This window comes from Somniosus microcephalus, unplaced genomic scaffold (assembly GCF_052327205.1).
Source record: "Somniosus microcephalus isolate GS21.2 unplaced genomic scaffold, FLI_Smic_1.0 unresolved_chr4, whole genome shotgun sequence".
Taxonomy (NCBI): Eukaryota; Metazoa; Chordata; class Chondrichthyes; order Squaliformes; family Somniosidae; genus Somniosus; species Somniosus microcephalus.
In genome coordinates, this window is record NW_028225182.1 from 15828169 (window position 1) to 15853439 (window position 25271).

The following is a 25271-nucleotide window of genomic DNA, read 5'->3' on the forward strand; positions in this document are numbered from 1 at the left end:
GAGGAGATTTACAATGATGTTGCTGGGAGTACAGAATCTTAGCTATGACGAAAGATTGGATAGGCTGGGTCTGTTTTCCTTGGAACGAAGGAGGTGGAGTGGAGACATTGCGGTGTAAAAAATTATGAGGGGCAGAGATAAAATGGATAGAAAGGACCTAGTTCCCTGAGCAGAGGGGTCAAAAACCAGGGCGGCACAGTTTTAACGTAATTGGTGGAAGGTTTAGAGGGGATTTGAAGGGAAATTTCTTCACCCAAAGGGTTGTGGGGGTCTGCAAGTCGCTGCCTGAAAGGATGGTGGAACCAGGAACCCTAAACATATTAAAAAGTACGTGGATGTGCACTTTAGATGCTCTAACCTGCAGGGCTACGGACCAAGAGCTGGGAAGTGGGATTAGGCAGTTTGTTGGCCAGCTCGGACACGATGGGCCGAAATGGTCTCCTTCCATGCTGTAACTTTATATGATTCTATGAATTCGGTGTTGAAACCCCATTTATACCGAATCCAACAAGGTCTAAAATTTAATGGGGTATTTAACAGCGATATTGCCAGGAAAAGCCCAGGTTTGGTCAGTTTCACTGATTCCCTGATTGCACTGATTGTCGGCTATGGGGGTGGGGGCAGGGACACATGCAGCCAGTGTTGGAACAGTGAATGACTGACTGCAGCATCAGAATTTTCGCGGTTAGATGCCCATGCATTATTTCGCAAAGTTGCGGTCAGCTTCAAAGGGGTAATAACAGCGAACGTTATTAGTTCGCCGTCATTACCCACCGCTAATTCCGGGCTTTATAAAGTTAACCATTGTAATGCGCACAGTATCCATGAGCTGAGCGGTAATTTACTCCTCATATACACCTCATGACGAATGTTAACTATGAAGAACTTGAATTTCAGCAGTTGGGCTGCAGGAGTCATTAAACTAGCCAGAGATGGTCTCTGTAAAGAGGAACTCGCGGTTTTGTGGACTGGTGTATGTTTTCCCAGCTACAATCCATTACATTGAGTCACAGTCAATCCGGCCAAAATCCATGAAAACAGACAGCAATGAAACGTAATAAACTGTTTCCAACAGGGATGTTCCATATCAGTTTAATTTTATTCTAAATGTGTGATTACAGTAAAGGATTCTCCACAAACGGCAGCTGATCCAAATTTACAAAACACACATTGCATCAAATTCAATTTCAATCAAACCAGCTCGGTTTGCCGTCAAAACAACACGATTACAGAGACTGGGTGGAGAGGGGCTGAGTTAAGCTGTGAGTCAAGATTGTGTCCTTCGTGTGAAAATCTTCCGTGTTCCTCATTATTTTACAATCTTAGAAAGCACAGTGAAGGGATATTTCACCCCATTCTTCAGCTCCTCTCTGAACTTACTCTGGGTCACGGCATAAATAAAAGTGTTTGTGCAGCAACTCTGGAGCTGGAGCATATATCCAATTTCAAGTACAATGTTGAAGTTTAGAGAACCATCGAATATATTCAGCAAAGTAAATCTAGAATACATCGTGGCCACCATGAGTACAGCCCATAGAAGGAGAAAATTCCCCGAGATCACAAACAGTACAGTAATTGATTTTCTCCTGTTTTTTGACTCTGGATCACTGGGACTCTCCCCACTGACCCGGTCCCGAAGTCGCTTGCGAATTCTGATGGTCAACAAAATGTGTCTGACAGTTAAAATATTGAGCATCAGAATCAGGATAAATGGTACACACGGGTTGAAAATATAATGTAGAAATTCAATTGCTGTCCATACTGGTGAAAACATAACGCTGTAGGGCATAGCACAGAACCAAGGTAGTCTCATAAGCAGATATCTGCCTGTAAACAAAAAGTACCAGAAAATTTTCTTCACACAGAACAATACAGTCATTGTTCCAATAACCACCGCCGCCGATTTCTCGGTGCAATATTTGTTTTTTAGCTTCTGGCAACATATAGCCACAAATCGATCAAAGGTGAAAGCGACGGTGAACCAGACAGAACAGTCTGTGGCTGCATAAAGTAGGACGGCGTGGATGTTACACACTTTAATATCGAACAGAAAGTCAAACGTTTTATAATAAACAATGGGGATGTGCCTCAGTATCAGATCGATGATAACGACCAGTAGATCCGCCGCTGCCATGGCCACCAGGTACCGAGTGACACATTTGGAGAGTCCACACTTTCCCCGAGACAGGGTCACAATCGTCACTAAGTTAACTGTAAGGAAGGGGGAAAATGGAAACTATACATCAGAATGGGAGCAGAAATATCAGTGCTGTGGATCAATGGATGTCATTTACTAAAAGCCCACAACATCCCGTGAAGGAATCCAACGTGACAGAACGTTATTATAGAGATAAGGCTTCAAGTCAACTATCAGTAATGATTTGAGAAGTCCAGGTCTGAGCAAATTGGTAAATAAACACGAAAAATAACACGGTTATGTTTATTCAGAGATGTCCAATAATAGAATATGGTCTCTGCTGATGAACAAAGAGTAAACGCCCTGACTGGTGCCAACAAAACCCGACAGTGCTGACAGAAGATCCCAGCATCGAATCTGGGCCTTGTCAGTTATAATTGGAATCAGTGACCCTGTGATATGCTGAGGTTGATCCCCTCTGGTTCCTGCTCCTGATCAGTGACTCTGGGATATGCTGAGGGTGTATCACCCCTTCGGTCCTGCTCCTGATCAGTGACTCTGGGATAGGCTGAGGGTGTAACCCCCTTTGGTCCTGCTCCTGATCAGTGACTCTGGGATAAGCTGAGGGTGTAAACCCCATTCAACCCTGCTGCTATAACAACAAAAAATGCTGGAAACACTCAGCAGGCCAGGCAGCATCAGAACTGATGAAGGGTCCCAGACCTGAAACGTAAACTCTGTTTCTCTCTCCACGGATGCTGCCTGGCCTGCTGAGTATTTCCAGCATTTTCTGTTGTTATTTCAGATTTCCAGCCTCTGCAGTATTATCCTCTAATATGGTGCAGCTGCTGATCAGTGATCCTGGGATTTGCTAAGTATGCACACTCCTGAGTCCTGATGCTGATCAGTGATCTGGGGTTTGCTGAGTATGCACACCCCTGATTCCTGATACTGACCAGTGACCCTGAGATTTGCTGAGTATGCACACCCCTGAGTCCTGATACTGACCAGTGACTCTGGGATTTGCTGAGTATGTACACCCCTGAGTCCAAACACTGACCAGTGACCCTGGAAATTGCAGAGTTTGCACACCCCTGAGTCCTGATGCTGATCAGTGACCCTGGGATTTGCTGAGTATGCACACCCATGAGTCCTGATGCTGATTAGTGACCCTGAAATTTGCTGAGTATGCACAATCCTGAGTCCTGATGCTGACCAGTGACCCTGGGATTTGCAGAGTATGCACACCCCTGAGTCCTGATGCTTTTTAGTGACCCTGGAATTTGCTGAGTATGCACACCCCTGAGCCCTGATGCTGATTAGTGACCCTGGGATTTGCTGAGTATGAATAATCCTGAGTCCTGATGCTGCTCAGTGACCCTGGGATTTGCTGAGTATGCCCACCCCTGAGCCCTGATGGTGGTCAGCGACACTGGGATTTGCTGAGTATGCACACCCCTGAGTCCTGATGCTGACCAGTGTCCCTGGGATATTATGGGGTGTTCAGAACATATGAACATTGGAGCAGCAGTGTACCATTTAGCCTCTCGAGCCTGTTCCGCCATTTCATGAGATCATGTCTATCGGTATTCAAATTTGATTCATCTAAATCGGTTCCGTATCACTTAATGTCGAACCACCTTCCCTTGACATTCAACAGCATTATCATCGCCGAATCCCCCACAATCGACTTACTGGGGTCACCATTGACCAGATATTAAATGGACCTGCTCTTGTTGCCACATAAACACTGTGGCAACAAGAGTGGGTCAGAGACAAGGTATTCTGTGGCACGTGTCTCACATGCTGACTCCCAAAGCCTTTCCAGCATCTACAAGGCTCACGTGTGATGGAATACTCTCTACTTGCCTGGATGAGTTCAGCTCCAAGAACACTCAAAGAGCTCGACACCATTCAGGACAAAGTAACACGCTCGATTGGCACCCCATCCACCACCATAAACATTCACTCCCTCCACCACCGGCGCACCGTGGCTGCAGTGTGTACCGTCTACAAGATGCACTGCAGCAACTCGCCAAGGCTTCTTCGGCAGTAACTCACAAACCTGCGATCTCTTCCACCTAGAAGAACAAGGACAGCAGGCGCCTGGGAATACCACCACCACCAAGTCCCCCTCCAAGTCACACACCATCCTGACTTAGAAGTATATCGCTGATTCTTCATCGTAGCTGGGTCAAATGCCTGGAACTATTTCCCTAACAGCAGTGTGGGAGTAACTTCTTCACCACCTTCTCAAGGGCAATGAGGGATGGGCAAAAATGCTGGCCTTGCCAGTGCAGACCACATCCCATAAATAAATAATAATTGCTCAGTTTTGCTGAATAACTTCCCAAAAACAGCTGTTAGACTATCCGGTCTATAATTTCCTGGTTTCTCTCTATTTCAGCTTTCCTAAATAACAATTACAGTTTTAATTTTGCAACCGAACTGGACAATTCCTAACTCGAGAGAGCTTCAAAATATTATGGCTAATGCATCTGCTATTTCCTCACTGGTTCCATTAAAACCACGGGGTGGAAACCATCTGGCCCTGGAGATTATCATACTTTCCTACCATTATATTTGCTAATACTGTTTTCTAGCTTACGTTATTTTTTGTGTGTTCCTGTCATTGATTCGTTAATAATTTCCCTGGAATGTCAGGTATATTATCATCTTCCTCAATTGTGAATGCTGACATAAGAACATAAGTATATAAGATGTAGGAGGAGGAGTAGGTCATTTGTCCCCTCGCGCCTGCTCCGTCATTCAATAAGATCATGGCGGCTCTGATCGTGGCCTCAAATCTACTTCCGTGTCCGCTCCCCATAACCCATGACTCAAATACCTTTCAAAAATCTGACTATCTCCACCTTAAATATATTAATCGACCCAGCCTCCACAGATCTTTGGGAGAGAGGATTCCAAAGATTCACGACCCTCTGAGAGAAGAAATCTTTCCTCATTTCCGATTTAAATGGGTGACCCCTTAATCTGAAATTATGCACCCTAGTTCTAGATTCTCCCACGAGGGGAAACATCCTTTCTGCATCTACCCTGTAAAGCCACTTCAGAATCTTATGGTTCAATAAGATCACCTCACATTCTGCTAAACACCAATGATTATTGACACAACCTGTTCAACCGTTCTTCATAAGACCACCACTCCATCTCCGGAATCAACCTCGTGTACCTTCTCTGAGCTGCCTCCAATTCAATTATATCCTTCCTTAAATAAGGAGACCAAAACTGTACTCCAGGTGCGGTCTCACCAACGTCCTGTACAGTTGTAACAGGACATCCCTGCTGTTATACTCCAGCCCCCTTACTTTCCATTTGCCTATCTAATTACTTGCTGTATCTGCATGCTAACGTTTTGTGTTTCATGTACAAGGAACTACAGATTCCTATGAACTGCAGCATTTTGTTATATTTTTTACTTTTCCTACCCAAGTGGATAACCTCGCATTTTACCACGTTAAACTCCATCTGCAAGATTTTTGCCCACTCAATTAGCCTATCTATACCCATTTCGAGATTCTTTTCGGGCTCCACACAATTTGCTTTCCCACCTATCTTTGTATCATCAGCAAATTTGGCTAAATTACTCTAAATCCCTGCATCCAAGTCATTGATATAGATTGTAAATAGTTGAGGCCCCAGCACTGATCCCTGCGGCACCCACTAGTTACAGTTTGTCCACCTGAAAAAGACCTATTTTTCCTGACTTTCTGCTTTCTGTTCATTAGCCAATCCTCTAGCCATTCTAGTACTCCCAACTGCGTCATCTCTTATCTTGTGTACTAACCTTCTATGTGGCATCTTTTCGAATGCCTTCTGTAAATCCAAATACATGACATCTACTGGTTCCCTTTTATCCACCCTGCTCGTTACATCCTCATAGAGCTCCAGCAAATTTGTCAAACATGATTTCCCTTTCAATAAACCATGTTGAATCTGCTTGACTATATTATGATTTTCTAAATGTCCTGCTACCACTTCCTTAATGATGGATGCCAGCATTTTCCCAATGACAGTTGTTAGGCTAACTGTTCGATAGTTGACGGCATTCTGTCTCCCTCCATTCTTAAATAGCGGCGTTACATGTGCGGTTTTCCAGTCCCCTGGGACCTCTCCAGAATCCAGCGAATTTTGGTAGATTACAACAAATGCATCTACTATCTCTGCAGCCACCCATTTAAAGACTCTAGGATGCAGGCCAGCTGGTCCAGGGGATTTGTCCACGTTTAGTCCCATTAGTTTCTCTAGTACATTCTCTCTAGTGTTAGTGATTGTTTTAAGTTCCATCCCACCCGAATAGCCCCTTGATTATCCATTATTGGGATGCATTTAGTTTCTTCTACCGTGAAGGTCGATGCAAAATATTTGTTCAATGTCTCCGGCATTTCTGTGTTTCCAATTTTATTAGCTCCCCAGCCTCATCCTTTAGGGGATTAACTTTTACTTTAGCTATTCTCTTCCTTTTTGTATACATGTAGAAATGCTTACTGTCTGTTTCCACATTTCCTGCTAGCTTACTCTCATAAGCTACCTTTTCTCTCTATCGTCTTTTTAGTTACCCTTTGCTGGTTTAAAAATTTCCCAATCCTCTGACCTTTCACTATTCTTCGCATCATTGTATGTTTTGTTTTCAATTTGATACCATCCTTTATTTCCTTAGTTAGCCACGGATGGTTCCTCCTTCTCTTAGAGTCTTTCTTTCTCACTGGAATATATTTTTGCTGAGAGTAATGACATATCTCCTTAAATGTTTGCCACTGCTTTTCTACAGTCTTTCCCTGCAATAAATGTTCCCAGTTCAATTTAACCAAGTCTGCCTTCATACCTTTCCAATTACCTTTGCTTAAGTTCCGGACATTAGTTTGAGATCTAGCTTTCTCACCCTCAATCTGAATTTGAAATTCTACCATGCTATGTTCACTCTTCCCAAGTGGATCCTTTACTTCGAGATCATTAATTAATCCAGCCTCCTTACAAATGGTCAGATATCAAATAGTCTTCTCCCTGGTTGTGTTCACGGCTCATTGTTCCAAGAAACCATCCTGTATACACTCTAAGAACTCTTTCTCAATCTCTCTTTGCCAATTTGCTTTGTCCAGTCAATATGAAGATTAAAATATCCCATGATTAAAGCCATTACGTTCTTACAAGCATCAAATATTTCTTAAATTATACGCTGTCCTACTGTGTGGCTATTGTTTGTAAGCCTGTAGACCACTCCACCAAGTGACTTCTTACCTTTAGTATTTCTTATCTCCACCCCAACTGATTCTAGGTCTTGATCTTTTAGGCCAATATCATTTCTCATTACAGCACTGATCTAATCCCTTATTAACAGAGCTACACCACCTCCTTTTGCTTTCTGCCTATCCCTACGAAATTGCAAATACCCCGTAATATTCAGTTTCCAGTCTTGGTCATCTTGCAACCACGTCTCTCTAATGGCTATCAGATCAAACCCATTTAATTCTATTTGTGCTGTCAACTCATCTATCTTGTTACGAATGCTACGTTTAACCATTTCTCCCTACACTGACCCCTTTTTCTGATGCACTCTTATGTGTATAGGCTCTGTTCCAATGTAATTCGTCAACAAGTCTCGTATTTCCTTATTTTCATTTGCAATATTACCAGTATCTGTTTTTAAAGAGGCCACATTACTCCTTACTCCATTTATCCGTACATAATTTTAAAACATTTTGTGGTACATTTTGATATCCATCGCAATTTTCTTTTCATATTCCCTCTTTACAGCTCCTACTGTCTTTTTTGTCTTCCATTGCTCTCCTTTATATCTCTGACAATCCCACGATTTACACTATTATTATCACTTTTTGAAGTTCTTGACATTCTCTTTATGTTATCTCTCACATTTTCTGTTGCACATTGTCCACATGAGTCCTGTTCCTGATCAGTGACCCTGGAATTTGGTGCGAATAATCGCCTGAGTCGTGCTCCTGATCAAAGAATATTGATATTGAAGGGGATTATCCCCTGGCTGCTACTCCTGATCATTGACCTGGGGAAAGGTTTGGCTATTTGCGTTGATGCTGTTCCTGATCAGTGATCTGGGTATGGTGGGGGTAATCTCTAATGTGCTGCTCCTGATCACTGCCTCTGGAATATGGTGGGGGTATTCCCCCGGGTGCTGCTCCTGATCAGTGACCCTGGGATATGGTTGGGTTAATCCACTGGGAGCTGCTCCTAAGCAGTGTACCTGGGATATGGTGTGGGTAATCCCCTGAGTGCACATCCTGATCAGTGACCCTGGGATATGGTGGGGATAATCCCCTGGGTGTTGCTCCTGACCAGTGACCCAGGGATATGTTGGGGTAATCCCCTGAGTGCACATCCTGATCAGTGACCCTGGGATATGGTGGGGATAATCCCCTGGGTGTTGCTCCTGACCAGTGACCGAGGGATATGGTGTGGGTAATCCCCTGGGTGCTACTCCTGACCAGTGACCCAGGGATATGGTCTGGGTAATCCCCTGGGTGCTGCTCCTGACCAGTGACCCAGGGATATGGTGTGGGTAATCCCCTGGGTGCTGCTCCTGACCAGTGACCCAGGGATATGGTGTGGGTAATCCCCTGGGTGCTCCTCCTGACCAGTGACCCTGGGATATGGTGGGGGTAATCCCCTGGGAGCTGCTCCTGATCAGTGACCCAGGGATATGGTGTGGGTAATCCCCTGGGCGCTGCTCCTGACCAGTGACCCTGGGATATGGTGTGGGTAATCCCCTGGGTGCTACTCCTGACCAGTGACCCTGGGATATGGTGTGGGTAATCCCCTGGGTGCTGCTCCTGATCAGTGTACCTGGGATATGGTGTGGGTAATCCCCTAGGTGCTACTCCTGATCAGTGACCCTGGGATATGGTGGAGATAATCCCCTGGGAGCTGCTCCTGATCAGTGACCCTGGGTTTTGGTGACGATAATCCCCTGGGTGCTGCTAGTGATCAGTGAACCTGGGATATGGTGTGGGTAATCCCCTGTGTGCTGCTCCTGATCAGTGACCCTGGGATATGGTGGGGTAATCCCCTGTGTGCTGCTCTTGATCAGTGACCCTGGGATGTGGTTGCGGCAATCCCCTGGGTTCTGCTCCTGATCAGTGACCCTGGGATATGGTGGGGGTATTCCCACGGGTGCTGCTCCTGATCAGTGACCCTGGGATATCGTGGGAGTAATCCCCCGGGTGCTGCTCCTGACCAGTGATGCTGGGATATGGTGGGGGTAATCCCCTGGGTGCTTCTCCTGACCAGTGACCCTGGGATATGGTGGGGTAATCCCCTGGGTGCTGCTCCTGTTCAATGACTCTGCTTTATGGTGTGGTAATCCCCCGAGTGCTGCTGCTGATCAGTGACCCTGGGATATGGTGGGGGTAATCCCCTGGGTACTGCTCCTCATCAGTGAACCTGGAATATGGTGGGGCAATCCTCTGGGTCCTGCTGCTGTTCAGTGATTCTGGGATATGCTGCGGTAATCCCCTGGGTGCTGCTCCTGATCAGTGCCGCTGGGATATGCTGCGGATAATCGCCAAGGCTCCTGCTCCTGATCAGTGACCCTGGGATATGCTGGGGGTATTCCCCTGGGTGCTGCTCCTGATCAGTGACCCAGGGATATAGTGGCGGTAATCCCCTGGGTGATGCTCCTGACCAGTGACCCTGGAATATGGTGGGGTAATCCCCTGGGTGCTGCTCCTGATCAGTGACCTTGGGAAATGGTGGGGGTAACCCCCTGGGTGCTGCTTCTGACCAGTGACCCTGGAATATGGTGGAGTAATCCCCTGGGTGCTGCTCCTGATCTGTGACCTTGGGATATGGTGCGGTAATCCCCTGGGTGCTGCTCCTGATCTGTGACCCTGGGATATGGTGGGGTAATCCCCTGGGTGCTGCTCCTGATCAGTGACCCTGGGATATGGTGGCGGTAATCCCCTGTGTGCTGCTCCTGATCTGTGACCCTGGGATATGGTGGGGTAATCCCCTGGGTGCTGCTCCTGATCAGTGACCCTGGGATATGGTGGCGGTAATCCCCTGTGTGCTGCTCCTGATCTGTGACCCTTGGATATGGTGGGGGTAATCCCCTGGGTGCTGCTCCTGATCAGTGACCCTGGGATATGGTGGGGGTACTCCACTGGGTGCTGCTCCTGATCAGTGAGCCTGGGATATGGTGGGGGCAATCCCCAGGGCGGCTCTCCTGCTCAGTGACGCTGGGAGATGGTGGGGTTAATCCCCAGGGCTCCTCTCCTGATCAGTGACCCTGGGATATGGTTGGTAATCCCCGGGGTGCTGCTCCTGTTCACTGTGCAATGCCTTCTGCTGGAAAGTGCCTGCTTGGATATTTGCCGAGCAACAGGGTTGTTCACCCATTTTAGGTGCCCTGGCAGAATGGCCTTTTACACCTGCTGACTTGCCTCACATTTTATTAACGATAATTTCAGAGTGGTCCCTGGTACCGAAACCAAGCAAGGACCTGTAGAAACCCAAAGTTTACACTAACTCGGCCAGTGGAAATGGGGCGGGTTCGGGTCAGACAACTGTTTCACTCACCGTCCAATTGCCCGGAACATTGAATTCAATGAAGAGCAAAATCTGGCGGACTGTAAAACGGGTGTCCATCCTGAACGCACCCTGTTCCCGCCGGGCGGGTTTGGTTCAAACTTTAGCTGAAATTATTTGCAGAGGCAGAGTACAAGAGTGAATTAAAAACATCAATGAGATCTTTCAAAATAAACATCACCAGTGAGATAGGTCGGAACAGGAGACAGCGAAAATCACACTCAGCGGATCTACTTCTAACTAAAGAGGATTCTGTAGAGGAATCAGAGGAAGGCACCAAACCATGAGGAGAGAGTGGGTCTGGGGATTCGCTTTTGGAATATCTCAGCAAACAGCTGAGATCGAGAGAAGGCTCATCAGCTCTTTCTGGGCAGGAAACATCTGGGGTGTGAAACGGCAGTGGAAAAATGGACCAAAGGAGAATATTCTTAAATCAACTGTGGCACATGATGTAACTAACGATATGATCTGCCACCTTGTGTTTGAGAAAATATCTGAATGGAAGTGGAACAATGTTAATCTGGCGCTGTCCACATATGAGTGAGAACTGAATAGGTTTAAATTGATCGAGGGATTAGAAAACGATAAACTGATAAAGGAATCTATTCTGCACATTACTCCACTTACAGTCAATTGGAATTACAACCAATTGGAATGGTTTATCGCCAGTTGCAACACTGCATCATTAATTTTACCCAGCAGATGTAAAAAATATCCTTAAAGACATGAACTTCTTTCTGACTTGATTTGCTTCTGTCTTCACTGTCTAACAATTAAGCACCGCCTGTCCGGAGCACACACAACTAATCGGTTCGGGGAACAGACCCCTCATCAATAATAGAACCCGCCCGACCCACCTTCTTTTAAAATCAATGGAAGGACCATGGCTGGTTCTGAAAATCCGTCTCGCCCTCTTTTTATCCCACCGGCCTCCTCATTCGCTGTTTAACTCCCAGATGGTAAAGAGTAAAATCTACTCCCAGACTCAGAGCAGACAGCAGACTGTAAGATATTCATAGAAACATGGAAACATAGAAGATAGGAGCAGGAGTAGGCCATTCGGCCCCTCGAGCCTGCTCCGCCATTTAATGAGATCATGGCTGATCATCCAAATTCAGAACCCGGTCCCTGCTTTCTCCAAATATCTCTTGATCCCTTTAGCCTTAAGAAATATATCCAACTCCTTCTTGAAAATATTTAATGAATTGGCCTCAACTGCCTTCTGTGGTAGAGAATTCCACAGTTGTGCCACTCTCTGGGTGAAGAAATTCCTCCTCATCTCTGTCCTAAATGGCTTATCCCTTATAGTTAGTCTGTGACCCCCTGGTTCTGGACTCCCCCACCATCGGGAACATCCATCCTGCATCTAGTCTGTCTAGTCCTGTTAGAATTTTATAAGTTTCAATGGGATCCCCTCTTATTCTTCCAAACTCCAGCGAGTATAAGCCCAATCGACCCAATCTCTCCTTTACCGTCATTCCTGCCATCCCAGGTATCAGCCTGGTGAATCTTCGCTGCACTCCTTCCATGGCAAGAACTTCCTTCCTCAGATAAGGCGACCAAAACTGCACACAATACTCAAGGTGTGGTCTCACCAAGGCCGTGTACAACTGCAGCAAGACATCCTTGTTCCTGTACTCGAATCCTCTCGCTACGAAGGCCAACATACCATTTGACTTCTTAACTGCCTGCTTCACCTGCACGCTTAGCTTCAGCAACTGGTGCACAAGGACACCCAGGTCTCGTTGCACTTCCCCTTCTCCCAATCTATTGCCGTTCAGATAATAATCTGCCTTCCTGTTTTTGACACCAAAGTGGATATCCTCGAATTTATCCACATTATCCTGCATCTGCCATATATCTGATCAATCACCGAACGTGTCCAAATTATACTGCAGTTTCTCAGCATCCTCTTCACAGCACACACGCCCACCCAGCTTTGTGACTTCTGTAAACTTGGAGATATTACATCTAGTTCCCTCGTCCAAATCATTAATATATATTGTGAATAGCTGGGGTACTAGCACCGATCCCTGCGGTACCCCACTAGTCATGCCTGCCACTCGAAAAAAGACTCGCTTATTCCAACTCATTCCTTCCTGTCTGCCAACCAGTTCTCTATCCAAGTAAGTACCTCGCCCCTAATCCCATGTGCTTTAACTTTACACGCTAATCTCTTATGCGGGACCTTATCGAAAGCCTTCTGAAAGTCCAAATACACCACATCCACTGGTTCTCCCTTATCTATTCTACCAGTTATTTCCTCAAAACATTCCTGTACATTAGTCAAGCACGATTTACCTTTTGTAAATCCATGTTGACTTTGTCCATTACTGTCACTGTTTTCCAAATGCTCTGCTGTTACATCTTTTACAATGGACTCCTGGATTTTCCCCACTACCGATGTCAGGCTTACCAGTCTATAAATCCCTGTTTTCTCTCTACCTCCTTTTTTGAATACTGAGGTAAGATTAGCTACCCTCCAATCCATGGAAACTGTTCCAGATTCAATTGAATTTCGGAAGATGACCAGCAATGCATCTACTGTTTCTAGGGCCACTTCCTTAAGTACCCTAGGATGTAGATTATCAGGCCCTGGGGATTTATCGGCCTACAATCCCGTCAATTTCCTTAACACCATTTCCCTACAAATACTGATTTCATTCAGTTGCTCCCTCTCATTAGACCCTATGTTCCCCGACATCTCTGGGAGGTTACTTGTGTCCTCCTTTGTGAAGGCAGAACCAAAGTATGTATTTAATTGGTCATCCATTTCTATGTTCCCCATTATAAATTCCCCTGATTCTGACTGCAAGGTGCCTACGTTTGACTTCACCAATCTCTTTCTCTTCACATATCTATAGAAGCTTTTACAGTCAGTTTTTATGTTCCCTGCAAGCTTACTCTCATATTCAATTTCCCCCCTCGTAATTAATCCCTCTGTCCTCATTTGCTGAATACTAAACTGATCCCAAACTTCAGATTTGCTGCTTTTTCTGGCCAATTTATATGTCCTCTCGTTGGATCTTATGCTATCCCTAATTTCCCTTGTTAGCCACAGTTGAGTCACCTTTTTTGTTTTATTTTTATGCCAAAAATGATGAACAAATTCTGAAGTTCATCCATGCGATATTTAAATATTTGCCATTGCCTAGCCAGAGTCAACCTCTTTAGTAACACTCCCCAATCATTGTACCCATCTTGCGCCTCATACCAACGTAGTTTCCTTTATATAAATTCAGGACCCTAGTCTCTGAGTCAACTACTTCACTCTCCATCTTAATGAAGAATTCTATCATATTATGATCGCTGTGCTCCAAGGGGCCTCGCACAACAAGATTGCTAATTAATCCTTTCTCATTACATAATACCCAGTCTAAGATGACCTGATCTCTAGTTGGTTCCTCGACATATTGGTCCAGGAAACCATCCCGTATACACTCTAGGAATTCCTCCTCCACAGTATTGTTACTGATTTGGTTAGCCCAATCTATATGTAGATTAAAGTCACCCATGATAACTGCTGTGCCCTTATTGCATGCATCTCTGATTTCCCTTTTAATGCCATCCCCATTTTCAGCATTACTGTTTGGTGGTCTGTATACAAGTCCCACTAACGTTTTCTGCCCCTTGGTATTTCTCAGCTCTACCCATACAGATTCCACATTAGCAGAGCTAATATCCTTCCTTACTATTGTGTTAACCTACTCTTTAATCAGCAATGCTACCCCACCACCTTTTCCTTTTTGAATGTCTTTCCTGTATACTGAATTCCCTTGCATGTTGAGTTCCAGCCTTGGTCACGCTGGAGCAATGTTTCCATAATCCCAATCATATCCTATCCATTTATATCTATTTGAGCAGCTAATTCATACACCTTATTACGAATGCTCCTCGCATTAAGACACAAAGCATTCAGGCTTGTTTTATTAACACTTTTAGACCTTTTAGAACTATTATTTACTGTGCTCATGTTTGATTTAAACCCTTGACTTCTCTGCCTGCCACTTTTGCTTTGCTCCTTCCTGACTATTGCTTCGATTCCTGTTTCCCATTCCTCTGTCTCACTGCACATGTTCCCAAACACCTGCCATTTTAGTTTAAACCCTCCCCAACAGCACTAGCAAACACTCCTCCTAGGCCATCGGGCCCGGTCCTGCCCAGGTGCAAACCGTCCAGTTTGTACTGGACCCACCTCCCCCAGAACCGGTTCCAATGTACCAGGAATTTGAATTCCTCCCCCTTGCATCATTCTTCTGGCCATGTATTCAGCTGAAACATCCTTCTAGTTTTACTCTGACTAGCACGTGGCACTGGTAGCAATCCTGAGATTCTACCTTTGAGGTCCTTTTTTTAAAAATTTACCTCCTAACTCCCTATTTTCAGCTTTTAGGACCTCGTCCCGGTTTTTACCAATATCGTCGGTACCTATATGCACCACGATAACTGGCTGCTCGCCCTCAACCTCCAGAATGATCTGCCACCACACCGAGACAGGAAACACACCATCCTGGAGTCTCATTTGCGGCCACAGAAACGCCTAGCTACTCCCCTTACAATAGAATCCCCTATTGCTATAGCTCTCCCACTATTTTTCCTTCTGCCTTGTGCAACAGAATGACCCACGGTGCCAAGAAGTTGGTTGCTGCTGCCTTCCTCTGATAAGCCATCCTCCCCAACAATATCCAAAGCGGTATATCTGTTTGAGAGGGGGATGACCTCAGGGGACCCCTGCACTACCTGCCTGCGCCTACTACTCTGCCTGATGGTCACCCATTCTCTTTCTGCCTGTGCTGCCTTTACCTGCGGTGTGACCAACTCATTAAACATGATATTCACGACATCCTCAGCATCGCAAATGCTCCAGTATGTATCCATTCGCAGCTCCAGCGATGCAATGCTGTCTTCCAGTAGCTGCAGCTGGAAACACTTCCCACACACATGGTCGTCAGGGACACAGGAATTTTCCCTGATTCCCAAATAGTTTAGGAGGAACATACCACGACACCAAGCTGTCCTGCCGTGACTTACCCTTCAATTAATTTAAAGTAATTTAAATCAATCAATACCACCTATTACACTACAATTAAACGATACACTCAAGGGCCCTTGGCTACTAACACTAGAAATTATAAACAGCAAAAAATGAAGACCTTCTAAACTTTATAAACCATGAAGCTTAACTGTCAATCTATAGAGTATAAATACTCCCTGGCCATACTCACCCAATCAGCTGCTCCCTCCTGGCCACGTCACGTTTTGGATCATGACGTGGCTCCAGAACGCCGCTGGAATGATTCATTCAATAAATCACCCAGTAACACTGCCAAGGAACAATATACTTTCAATCACACAGCAAGAGGAGTAAACAGAATACAATGAATTGTTGGATATGGAGACTTGCATAATGAGCACAGTGTTTACAGTTAAATATCGTTTACTGCATGAAATAGGGACAGGGACACTTACAAGGAACACCAACAGCAACTGGGATTTGACAGTTCCAGACAGGAATACAATAAAAATGATTACAGGATTAATACTACGAGATAGAGACTTACCAGGGACACCAATAACAGCAAGGGTGGGATAATAAATCTTCTGCACACGTAGAGTTGCAGCCATTGCCATATTTTCTCATGGAGGTCTCCGATCCTTTCTTCAAACTTCTGCAGAGTGCTGATCCTGGGTTCTTCTGTAGACCAAGCTCCGAGAGACACTCTGGGTTAACACACTGAGCGAAGGCCCTTATATAAGGCGGGAGAAATCTCCACTGACATGATTAGGGCGCAAGGAGACTGACATTATTTACAGTGACTAAACAAACATATTCAGTTAATCTCTTTCACAGAACGTGTTGCAATATCATAAATTATATTTAACCCGATATTGCACAGATGTAATTTGAATCTCCCCAAAGCTCAGGATTAAACACGCTCTGTGCAATCGCCAGTATGACCATATTGGGTGAAGCAAGAACAGGATTATTTACAGGTTTCTGATGATCTCTGTGATAATGACGTTCTGTAATTTCAGAGAATTTCTATCCAGTTCTCAGTGTGGACTTCAACCTCAGTCAGTGAAAGCAAACCATGGCCCAGTGGTGAATTAATTAAAATTAAATCATTTTGTCACAGTTTTATTATTTTAAATACTTTAAAGAAAGGTAGGTTCATTTTTAGCCCCGTTAGAAAATGTAATTATTTTTTTCACAAATTTAAATTATTGTTTAAAATAGCTATTTCACGTAATTTATAGCTATTCTAAAAATGTGATTTTTAAAAATTTATTTCAAGTTTTAGTGATGTATTGGAGCTTAGAGTAATTATAGATTTGACAGCTCTTCCTGTCAAACTTATGAATGAAGCATTCCCTGCTACGATTGGCTCTCCATGGCCCACGTGATCCCAGGGGATACATCGAACGAACCGCGTCCCTGGGATATCGAAACTGCGTACCGGCAGTTGGAGGAGGCCCAGGATCGAAATGCCATGCAGGCCCACAGCTCAACGGCCGGCGCACTAGGTAAATGCAGGTCAGCGGCTTGGACCCGTGGAAAGCCTCCGACCCGAATTTCTGGGCCCATGTGTTTGTGACCCCGGGAATATTCTTTACTCATTCCTGAAGATCCATGACAAACATTTTCCTATTTCCATTGCCCACAAAATGCTGACACACTCCTGCCAACCGCAAGGAATGCCTGCACATGACTCAGAATCTTTCCCAGAAATACACAACCATTGAGCCTGCACATAGTCAGATATGGCCATTTTCCTGCTCTAAACATTGAAATATTCTTGAGGGAACCCCACTATTATTGATACGCATCCAGAAACCCATGTGACAAGATTCCAAGAGCCCTATTATTGTAAATGGTGATGGAGTCATTGGTAACTGAATAAAGATTTACAATTGCATGGAAATTACTGGGGTTATGGCACAATTACTGGGAACCCATCCACAAATACTAACTGTTCCACAGAAGCCCTGCAAAGAACTCACTGTCAGGAGTTTCTTGCACTTATTTTCTCACTTCCAGGAGCAAAGTGCAAATAAATCACATTTCCAGGGATCCCCATTACACAAAGACTTACTCCCTGAATTGTTACGGCGACTTCAGTTATGTGGAGAGATTAGAGAATCTGGGATTGTTCTTCTTAAAGCAGATAAGTGTAGATTTACATGAGGCAGTCAAAATCATGAAGGGCTTTGATAGAGTATATAGGGAGAAACTGTTTCCACTGGCGGGAGGGTCGGTTACCAAAGGACACAGATTTAAGATAATTGGCAACAAAATCCAGTAGGGACATCAGGAGCATTGTTGTTATGCGGCAATTTGTTGTGATCTGTAATAAAGCTCTAGAAATTGTACAAGGCCTGAAAACAGGCGCAGGCAGCGCAAAGATCCATCTGCTCCAGTCATTTGTAAGTGTTGCAGTCATTTGTAAGTGTTGCAGGCAACACACAAAATCCTGCTCTTTGAAATGATTGCAAAGCTGATCTCAGCCCTAAACCCGCTGCTGATTGGCATAGCACTGAACAGGGGGGCAGTATCATGTGCATTCTAATGGCCAATAAAGTTTGGCCTAGGTTCACTGCACTACTTTAGGAGGAAGTGCTTTGATGCAGAAGCAACTCATTGTCATTGTGGAGAGAGCCATGTTCTAACAGCTTAGGGAAAGGATGAGTACTTTTTCAGATGCAGCAATCAGGCCTTGGTCCTGGGGTTTCATAAACGCTTCAGGCCATCTATCCCAGAGGATCAAGAGGCCTTCAAGGCAGAACATCAGAGGGCTGTGTTGCGACAATTGTTAGCTCCAGGACCTGGATGCAGTACCACAAAAGTTTAATGTTCTCAGACGAGTGGTCAAGGTGGGTGAATGCATCATCAAATGCCATATCGCACCATCTGCACCACAAGCCTCGCACATTGCTCAATGTGCCGCACCCCAGTCACTCAGCTACAAACAATCTCTAGCAATCACCACTCATACTACTCAATCATAGTTTCACATGACCCACACACACTGACCACTGCTGCAAGACACACACCCACATCACAACACCTAGCACACACTGGTAACTATTCATCAATGGCAGGTACATCATCCAAATGCAAAGCACCACGTGCACTGACACCTCACTTTCTCTAGCAGGAAATGGTCGATGATAACCACCGGGAGCTGCAGCAGATGGGTGGAGGGAAAGACCGTCTGGAGAACCGGATGGAATTGGAGGGAGCAGCGCTCGACAGCATTCGAGCAGCATTCACAGAGTGCGTGGTGAACGGGAAAGTTGAAAGCATTGATGATGATGGCGGTCTGCTCACACCTAATCCGTCTTCTCACATCCCACTTGCCCCTCAGCCCACAATATATTCTCAATTATAAGCTGTTGATGGTATATGCATGTGACTCTTGCTTTTCCCCCTTTCATCAGCACATCCTGACCCTTGTGCTTTTCCCCTTTCAGTTACATAAGATCTCCAACTTGGCCAGCCTGTCCCTGATTCGATGGAGGAGGGCAGTGAAAGAGGAGAAGAAGACACACCATCCTAGGGCTCAAGAGGCCTTCAAGGCAGAAAACCAGAAGACTGCGGGAGAGATCGCTGAAGCCATCAGTGCGACAAGAGTTAGGCCCAGGACCTGGCTACTGTGCATCAAAAAGTTTATTGACCTCAGATGAGTGGTCAATTTGCGTGAATACATCATCAAATGCCATATCACACCCTCTGCACCACAAGTCTCACACATTGCTCAATGGGCCACACCCCCATCACTCACTACAGTCTCTAGCAATCACCAATCATACTTCAGAATCATAGATTCACGTGACCCACACACACTGACCACTGCTGCAAGACACACAACCACATCACACACATAGCACACACTGGCAACTATTCAACAATGGCAGGCACATCACCAAAACACAAAGCACCACACTCACTGACACTTCAAGTTCTCTTGCAGGAAATGGTTGCTGATAACCACCAGCAGCCACAGCAGATGGGTGGAGGGAAAGCCCGTCTGGAGAACCTGATGGAGTTGGAGGGAACAGCGCCCGACATCATTCGAGCAGCATTCACAGAGGCCGTGGCGAACGGGAAAGTTGAAATCATTGTTTATGATGACGGTCTGCTCACACCTAATCGTTCTTCTCACATCCCATTTGCCCCTCAGCTCACACACTATACTCACTTATAGGCTGTTGATGGTGTATACATGGGTATCTTGCTTTCCCCTTTCCTCACCACATCCTGACCCGTGTGCCTTTCTCCTTTCAGTTATGCAAGAACTCCAACATGAACAGCCAGTCCCTAAATCGATGGAGGAGAGCATTGAAAGAGGAGAAGAAGACACACCATCAGTGCATCTGGCAGTCAAAGGCACCAGCTCAGGAAATGGCACTGCGAGGATTTTAGAGTGTAGTATGGAGGCGGGCTCTGCACGTGGTGATCTACTGAACACCAGTGGGCTGAAGCCAGGCCAGGGGAAAGAGGCCGATCGGGTGTCAGCTCACTACTGGGTGAGTTCATGCAAGAATTCTACTGCACAGGATTCAGATGATGACCTTGATGGAACGGGGACGTGAGGGGAAGGGGGAAGTGGACGCTAGGGGGAGGGGGAAGGGGACGGAGGGGGAGTGGGAAGGGGATGCGAGGGGGAAGGGCACGCGAGGGGGAAGGGGATGCGAGGGGGAAGGGAAGGGGGAAGGAGACGTGAGGGAGAGGGGGAGGGGGAAGGGGAAGGGGACGCGAGAGGGAGGGGGAGGGGAGGGGGAGGGGGAGGGGGAAGGGGAGGGGGACGGGGACATGAGGGGGAGGTGGAGGGGAAGTGGAGGAGGAAGGGGACATGAGGGGGAGGGGAAGGGGAGGGGGAGGGGGAGGGGAGGGCGAAGGGGAAGGGGAGGGGGAAGGGGACATGAGGGGGAGCTGGAGGGGAAGTGGAGGAGGAAGTGGACATGAGGGGGAGAGGAAGGGGAGGGGGAGGGGGAAGGGGAAGCAACGGGGATGGGGAAGGGGAGGGGGACGTGATGGGGAGGGAGGGAAGGGGGCGCAAGGGGAAGGGGCGAGGGGGAGGGGGAAGGTGACATGAGAGGAAAGGGACGGGGATGCGAGGGGGAGGGGGAAAGGGGAGGGGATGCAATGGGGAGGGGGACGCGATCGGGAAGGGTGACGCGATGGGGAGGGGGAAGGGGACGCGAGGGGGAGGGGCATGGGGACGGGAGGGGGAGGGGGAGGGGGACGGGGATGCGAGGGGAATGTGCGCGGGGGAGGGGAAGGAAATGCGGGGCGAAGGGGACGTGAAGGGAAGGGGAGTGGGAAGAGGACGCGAGGGGGGATGGGGAGGGGGAAGGGGACACGGGCGGGGAGTGGGGAGGGGGAGGGGGATGTGAGGGGGGAAGGGGAGGGGGAAGGGGTCGCGAGGGAGGAGTTGGGAGGGGGAGGGTGACGTGAGGGGGAGGGCGGAAGGGGAAGGGGAAAGGAAGTGGAGGCGGAGGGGGAAGCGAGGGGGAGAGGGAGGGGGAAGGGGATGTGAGGGGGAGAGGGAGGGGGAAGGGGATGCGAGGGGGAGGGGGAAGTGAGTGGGAGAGGGAAGGGAAGGGGAAGTGAGGGGGAGAGGGAGGGGGAAGGGGAAGCGAGGGGGGAGGGAGGGGGAAGCGAGGGGGGGAGGGAGGGGGAAGGGGACATGAGGAGGAGGAGGAAGGGGACACGAGGGGGAGGGTGATGGTGAGGGGGAAGGGGAAGGGGAGCGGGAGTGGGTAGGGTACGTGAGGGGGAAGTGGAAGTGAGGGGAAGGGGAAGCGAGGTGGAGGGGGAAGGGGACGCGAGGTGGAGGGGGGTGGTGAGGGGGGAGGGGAACGGGAGGGGATGGGGAGGGGATGCGAGGGCAAGGGGATGCGAGGGGGGCGGGGAGGGGGAAGGGGACGCGAGGGGAATGGGGAGGGGGATGGGGACACGAAGGGGAGGGGGAAGGTAACGTGAGGGGGGAAGGGGATGCAAGGGGGAAGGTGACTTGAGGGGGAAGAGGACGTGAGGGGGGAGGGGGACGGGCAAGCGAGGGGGAGGGGGAGGTGGAAGTGAAAGGGGAGGGGGAAGGGGATGCGAGGGTGCGGGGTAAGGGGACACGAGTTGGAGGGCGATGGGGACGCGAGCGTGAGGGTGAAGGGAATGTGAGCGGGAGGGCAAAGATGACGCGTGCCTGAGGCTGAAGAGGATGTGAGCATGAAGAGCTCCTTTACCGAAATAGAATTCCGGTGCATTGTTTAGGAGGGCTGTACAGAATCGCAGTAATTGATCTATTAATAGAATCATTGAACGATACAGCGCAATATTTCTTTCAGCTCATCGTGCCTGTACTGGCTCTCTGAAAGAGCTAACTACTTAGTCCCACTCCCCGGCTCTTTCCTCTTAGCCCTGCAAAACTTTGCAGTTCAACTATGTATTGTAAGAGCATAGGAAATAGGAGCAGGAGTCGGCCATACCGCGCATCTCTCCTGCTCTGCCATTCAATAAGATCTTGGCTGATCTTTAACCTCAACTCCACTTTCCCACACTATTCCCATTTAATTTGATTCCCTTTTTGTCCAAAAATCTTTCGATCTCAGCCTTGAACATACTCAATGATTGAACAGCCAAAGCCCTCTGAGGCAGAGAATTCCAAAGATTCACATCCCTCTGAGTGAAGAAATTTCCCCTCACCTCAGTCCAAAATGGCCGACCCCTTATTCTGAGACTGTGACCCTTGGTTCTAGACTCTCCAGCCAGAAGGGACAGCCTCTCAGCAGCTGCACTCTCAAGGCCTCTATGTGTTTCAAAGAGATCTCCTCTCATTCTTCTGAAGGCCCGAGAGTATAGGCCCATTCCACTCAATCTCTTATCATAGGACAGCCCTCTCACCCCAGGAGTAAATCTAGTGAACCTTCCTTGCACCCAATCTAAGGCAAGTTTATCCTTCCTTAGTTACGGGCATCAAAACAGTACCCAGTACTCCAAGTGCAGTCCCAACAAAGCCCTGTACAATTGCAGCAAGACTTCCTTACTCTTGTACTCTAAACCACTTACAATAAAGGCCAACATGCTATGTGCCTTCCTAATTGCTTACTGTACCTGCATATTCACTTTCTGTATTTCGTGTACAATGATACCCAAATCCATCTGAACACAAACGTTTAATAGTTTCTCACCATTTAAAAATATTCTATTTCTCTAATCTTCTTACCAAAATGAATAACCTCACATTTCCCCACATTATACTCTATCTGCCACATTCTTGCCCACTCACTTAACCTGTCTACAACCCTTTCCCACCTAGCTTTGTATCGTCAGCAAACTTGAATACATTACACTCGGTCCTACTATGTAAGTTATTAATATAGATTGTAAATATCTGACGCCCCGATTCGCATTTAAAACTGAGAGTTAAGAAAAAACAATATTGAAAGAGGTTGAGTAGACTAGGCTTATATTCTCTAGAGTTTAGAAGAATGAGAGGTGATCTCATTGAAACATACTTAATTCTTACAGGGCTTGACAGGGTAGGTGCAGGGAGGAAGTTTCCCCTGGCTGGGAAGTCTAGAACCAGGGGTCGCAGTCTCAGAATAAGGGGTCGGCCATTTAGGACTGAGCTGAGGAGTAATTTCTTCACTTAGCGGGTGGTGCAAGTTTAGAACACTCTACCCCAGGGGGCTGTGGAGGCTCAGTCATTGAGTGTATTCAAGATATAGATCGATAGATTTTTGAATAGTAAGGGAATCAAGGGATATGGGGAGAGTGCAGGAAAGTGGAGATGAGGTCGATGATCAGCCATGATCTTAATGAATGGCGGAGCTGGCTCGAGGGGCCGAAAGCCTGCTCCTATTTGTTATGTTCCTAGGTGTTGGAGCCTACAGTGTCGATGCACAGAATGTGGTGCCTGATGCGTTTTCCAAGATCCAATGACAGTTGAATTCGCGATTCTTATATAGTTTTGAAATTAAAAAAATGACGGAATTGATTTCAAACCGATTTTTAATTCCTTTATTCTGATTAATCGGTTTTTATATTTCAGAGTCACTATATAAAACCTCATTAAACTTGCTGTATAATTTGTTACAGAGGCAGTTATATAAAGGGGAGAAGGTTTTTTTTTACAGCTATACAAAGTCCTGGTTAGATCACATCAGGTGTGAAATATTTGTAAATGACAACGGAGGATAAGGATTGAGTGATTATAGTGTGGGGCAGAAGGGATGTTGTTTCAGATGAAGCAACCCATTCCCAATCAGAGCAGAGGTCTGGAACTGGTCAGTTCCACTCTGTCCCGAGTGATCTGTGCATCTTTGAAATTCTCTGGCCCAGAGGGCTGTGAATACTCAGTCGTTGAGAATATGAAACACTGAGATCGGTACATCTTAATACACTAAGGGAATCAATGGATATGGGGTTAGGGCAGGAGTGTGATGTTGAGATAAGAAATTATCCATGAACTTGTTGAATGATGGAGCAGGCTCGAGGGGCCGTATGGCCAACTCTCGCTCCAATTTCCGGCGTTCTTAGGAACCTATGTATCTAGAGCTATACAAATAAGTAGACACGATTTTGAACACACAAAGTGTACATTCAACTCCAGTTATGTTCCTAACAAGACTCTTGATGGTGATTGGAGATTGCGGGGCAGGAATTTTGCTGTTTGTCCTGGCCTCACTCACTCTGGAGCTGGGGAGAGAGAATAATCTGGTTTGATAGAGTAAGTGTCCTAGGCCCAACCATCTTCAGCTGCTTCATCAATGACCTTTTCTCCAACATAAGATCAGAAATGGGGATTTACGCTGATGACTGCACAGTTTTCAGCGCCATTCACAATTCCTCAGAAAATCAAGCAGTCCATGCCCGTATGCAACAAGACCTGAATGACGTTCAGGCTTAGGCTGATAAGTGGCAGGTAACATTCGCACTGCAGAAGAGCCAGGAAATGACTATCTCCAACAATTGAAAGTCTAACCACCGCCCCTTGACATTCAACGGCATTACCTTCGCCAAATTCCACACCATCAGCATCCTGGGGGTCACTAATACAATGAAATAGCAAAATACTGCGGATGCTGTACATCCGAAATAACAGAAAACGCTGGAAAAACTCGCAGGCTAGGCAGCATCCGTGGAGAGAGAAACAGAGTTAACGTTTCAGGTCGAACACCTTTCATCAGCACTGGAAAAAAGCAGGAAATGGAAAGCAAGTTTAGGGGCTGGGAAAAGGTGGAGTGGGTGAAAACAAAAGGGAAGGTCAGTGATAGGATAGAAAGCAGGAGGGATTAAGAGACGCTGGGAGACATTAAGAGATATTCAAGGCAAGAGCAGGTGGTAATGGGTGAGGTTAAGGAACAAAGGACAGCTGTAGATGAAGTGTGAATTTTGCTGGCAGAATGAAGGACAGCTGCCTTGTGGGAGGGAAGAAAAAAAGGCACAAACAAAAAGTGGTGTTAAATAAAAAATAAAATATATATATGTGATAGGGGCGGAGGTTATGATCTGAAATTGTTGACATCTATGTTGAGTCCAGAGGGCTGTAGAGTG

General features: G+C 46.7%; 1 protein-coding gene across 1 annotated transcript; it reads right to left on the reverse strand.

The window, feature by feature from the left end:
• Nucleotides 1-1309: 1309 nt before the first annotated feature.
• Nucleotides 1310-16422, reverse strand: LOC147089842 (putative G protein-coupled receptor 139). Its single transcript, XM_085977018.1, has 2 exons — nucleotides 16276-16422; nucleotides 1310-2211 (listed from the first exon to the last, which is right to left on the reverse strand). Exons 1-2 carry the CDS (start codon nucleotides 16343-16345, stop codon nucleotides 1310-1312), a joined length of 972 nt encoding a protein of 323 aa, XP_085833144.1. The 5' UTR covers nucleotides 16346-16422.
• Nucleotides 16423-25271: the final 8849 nt, after the last annotated feature.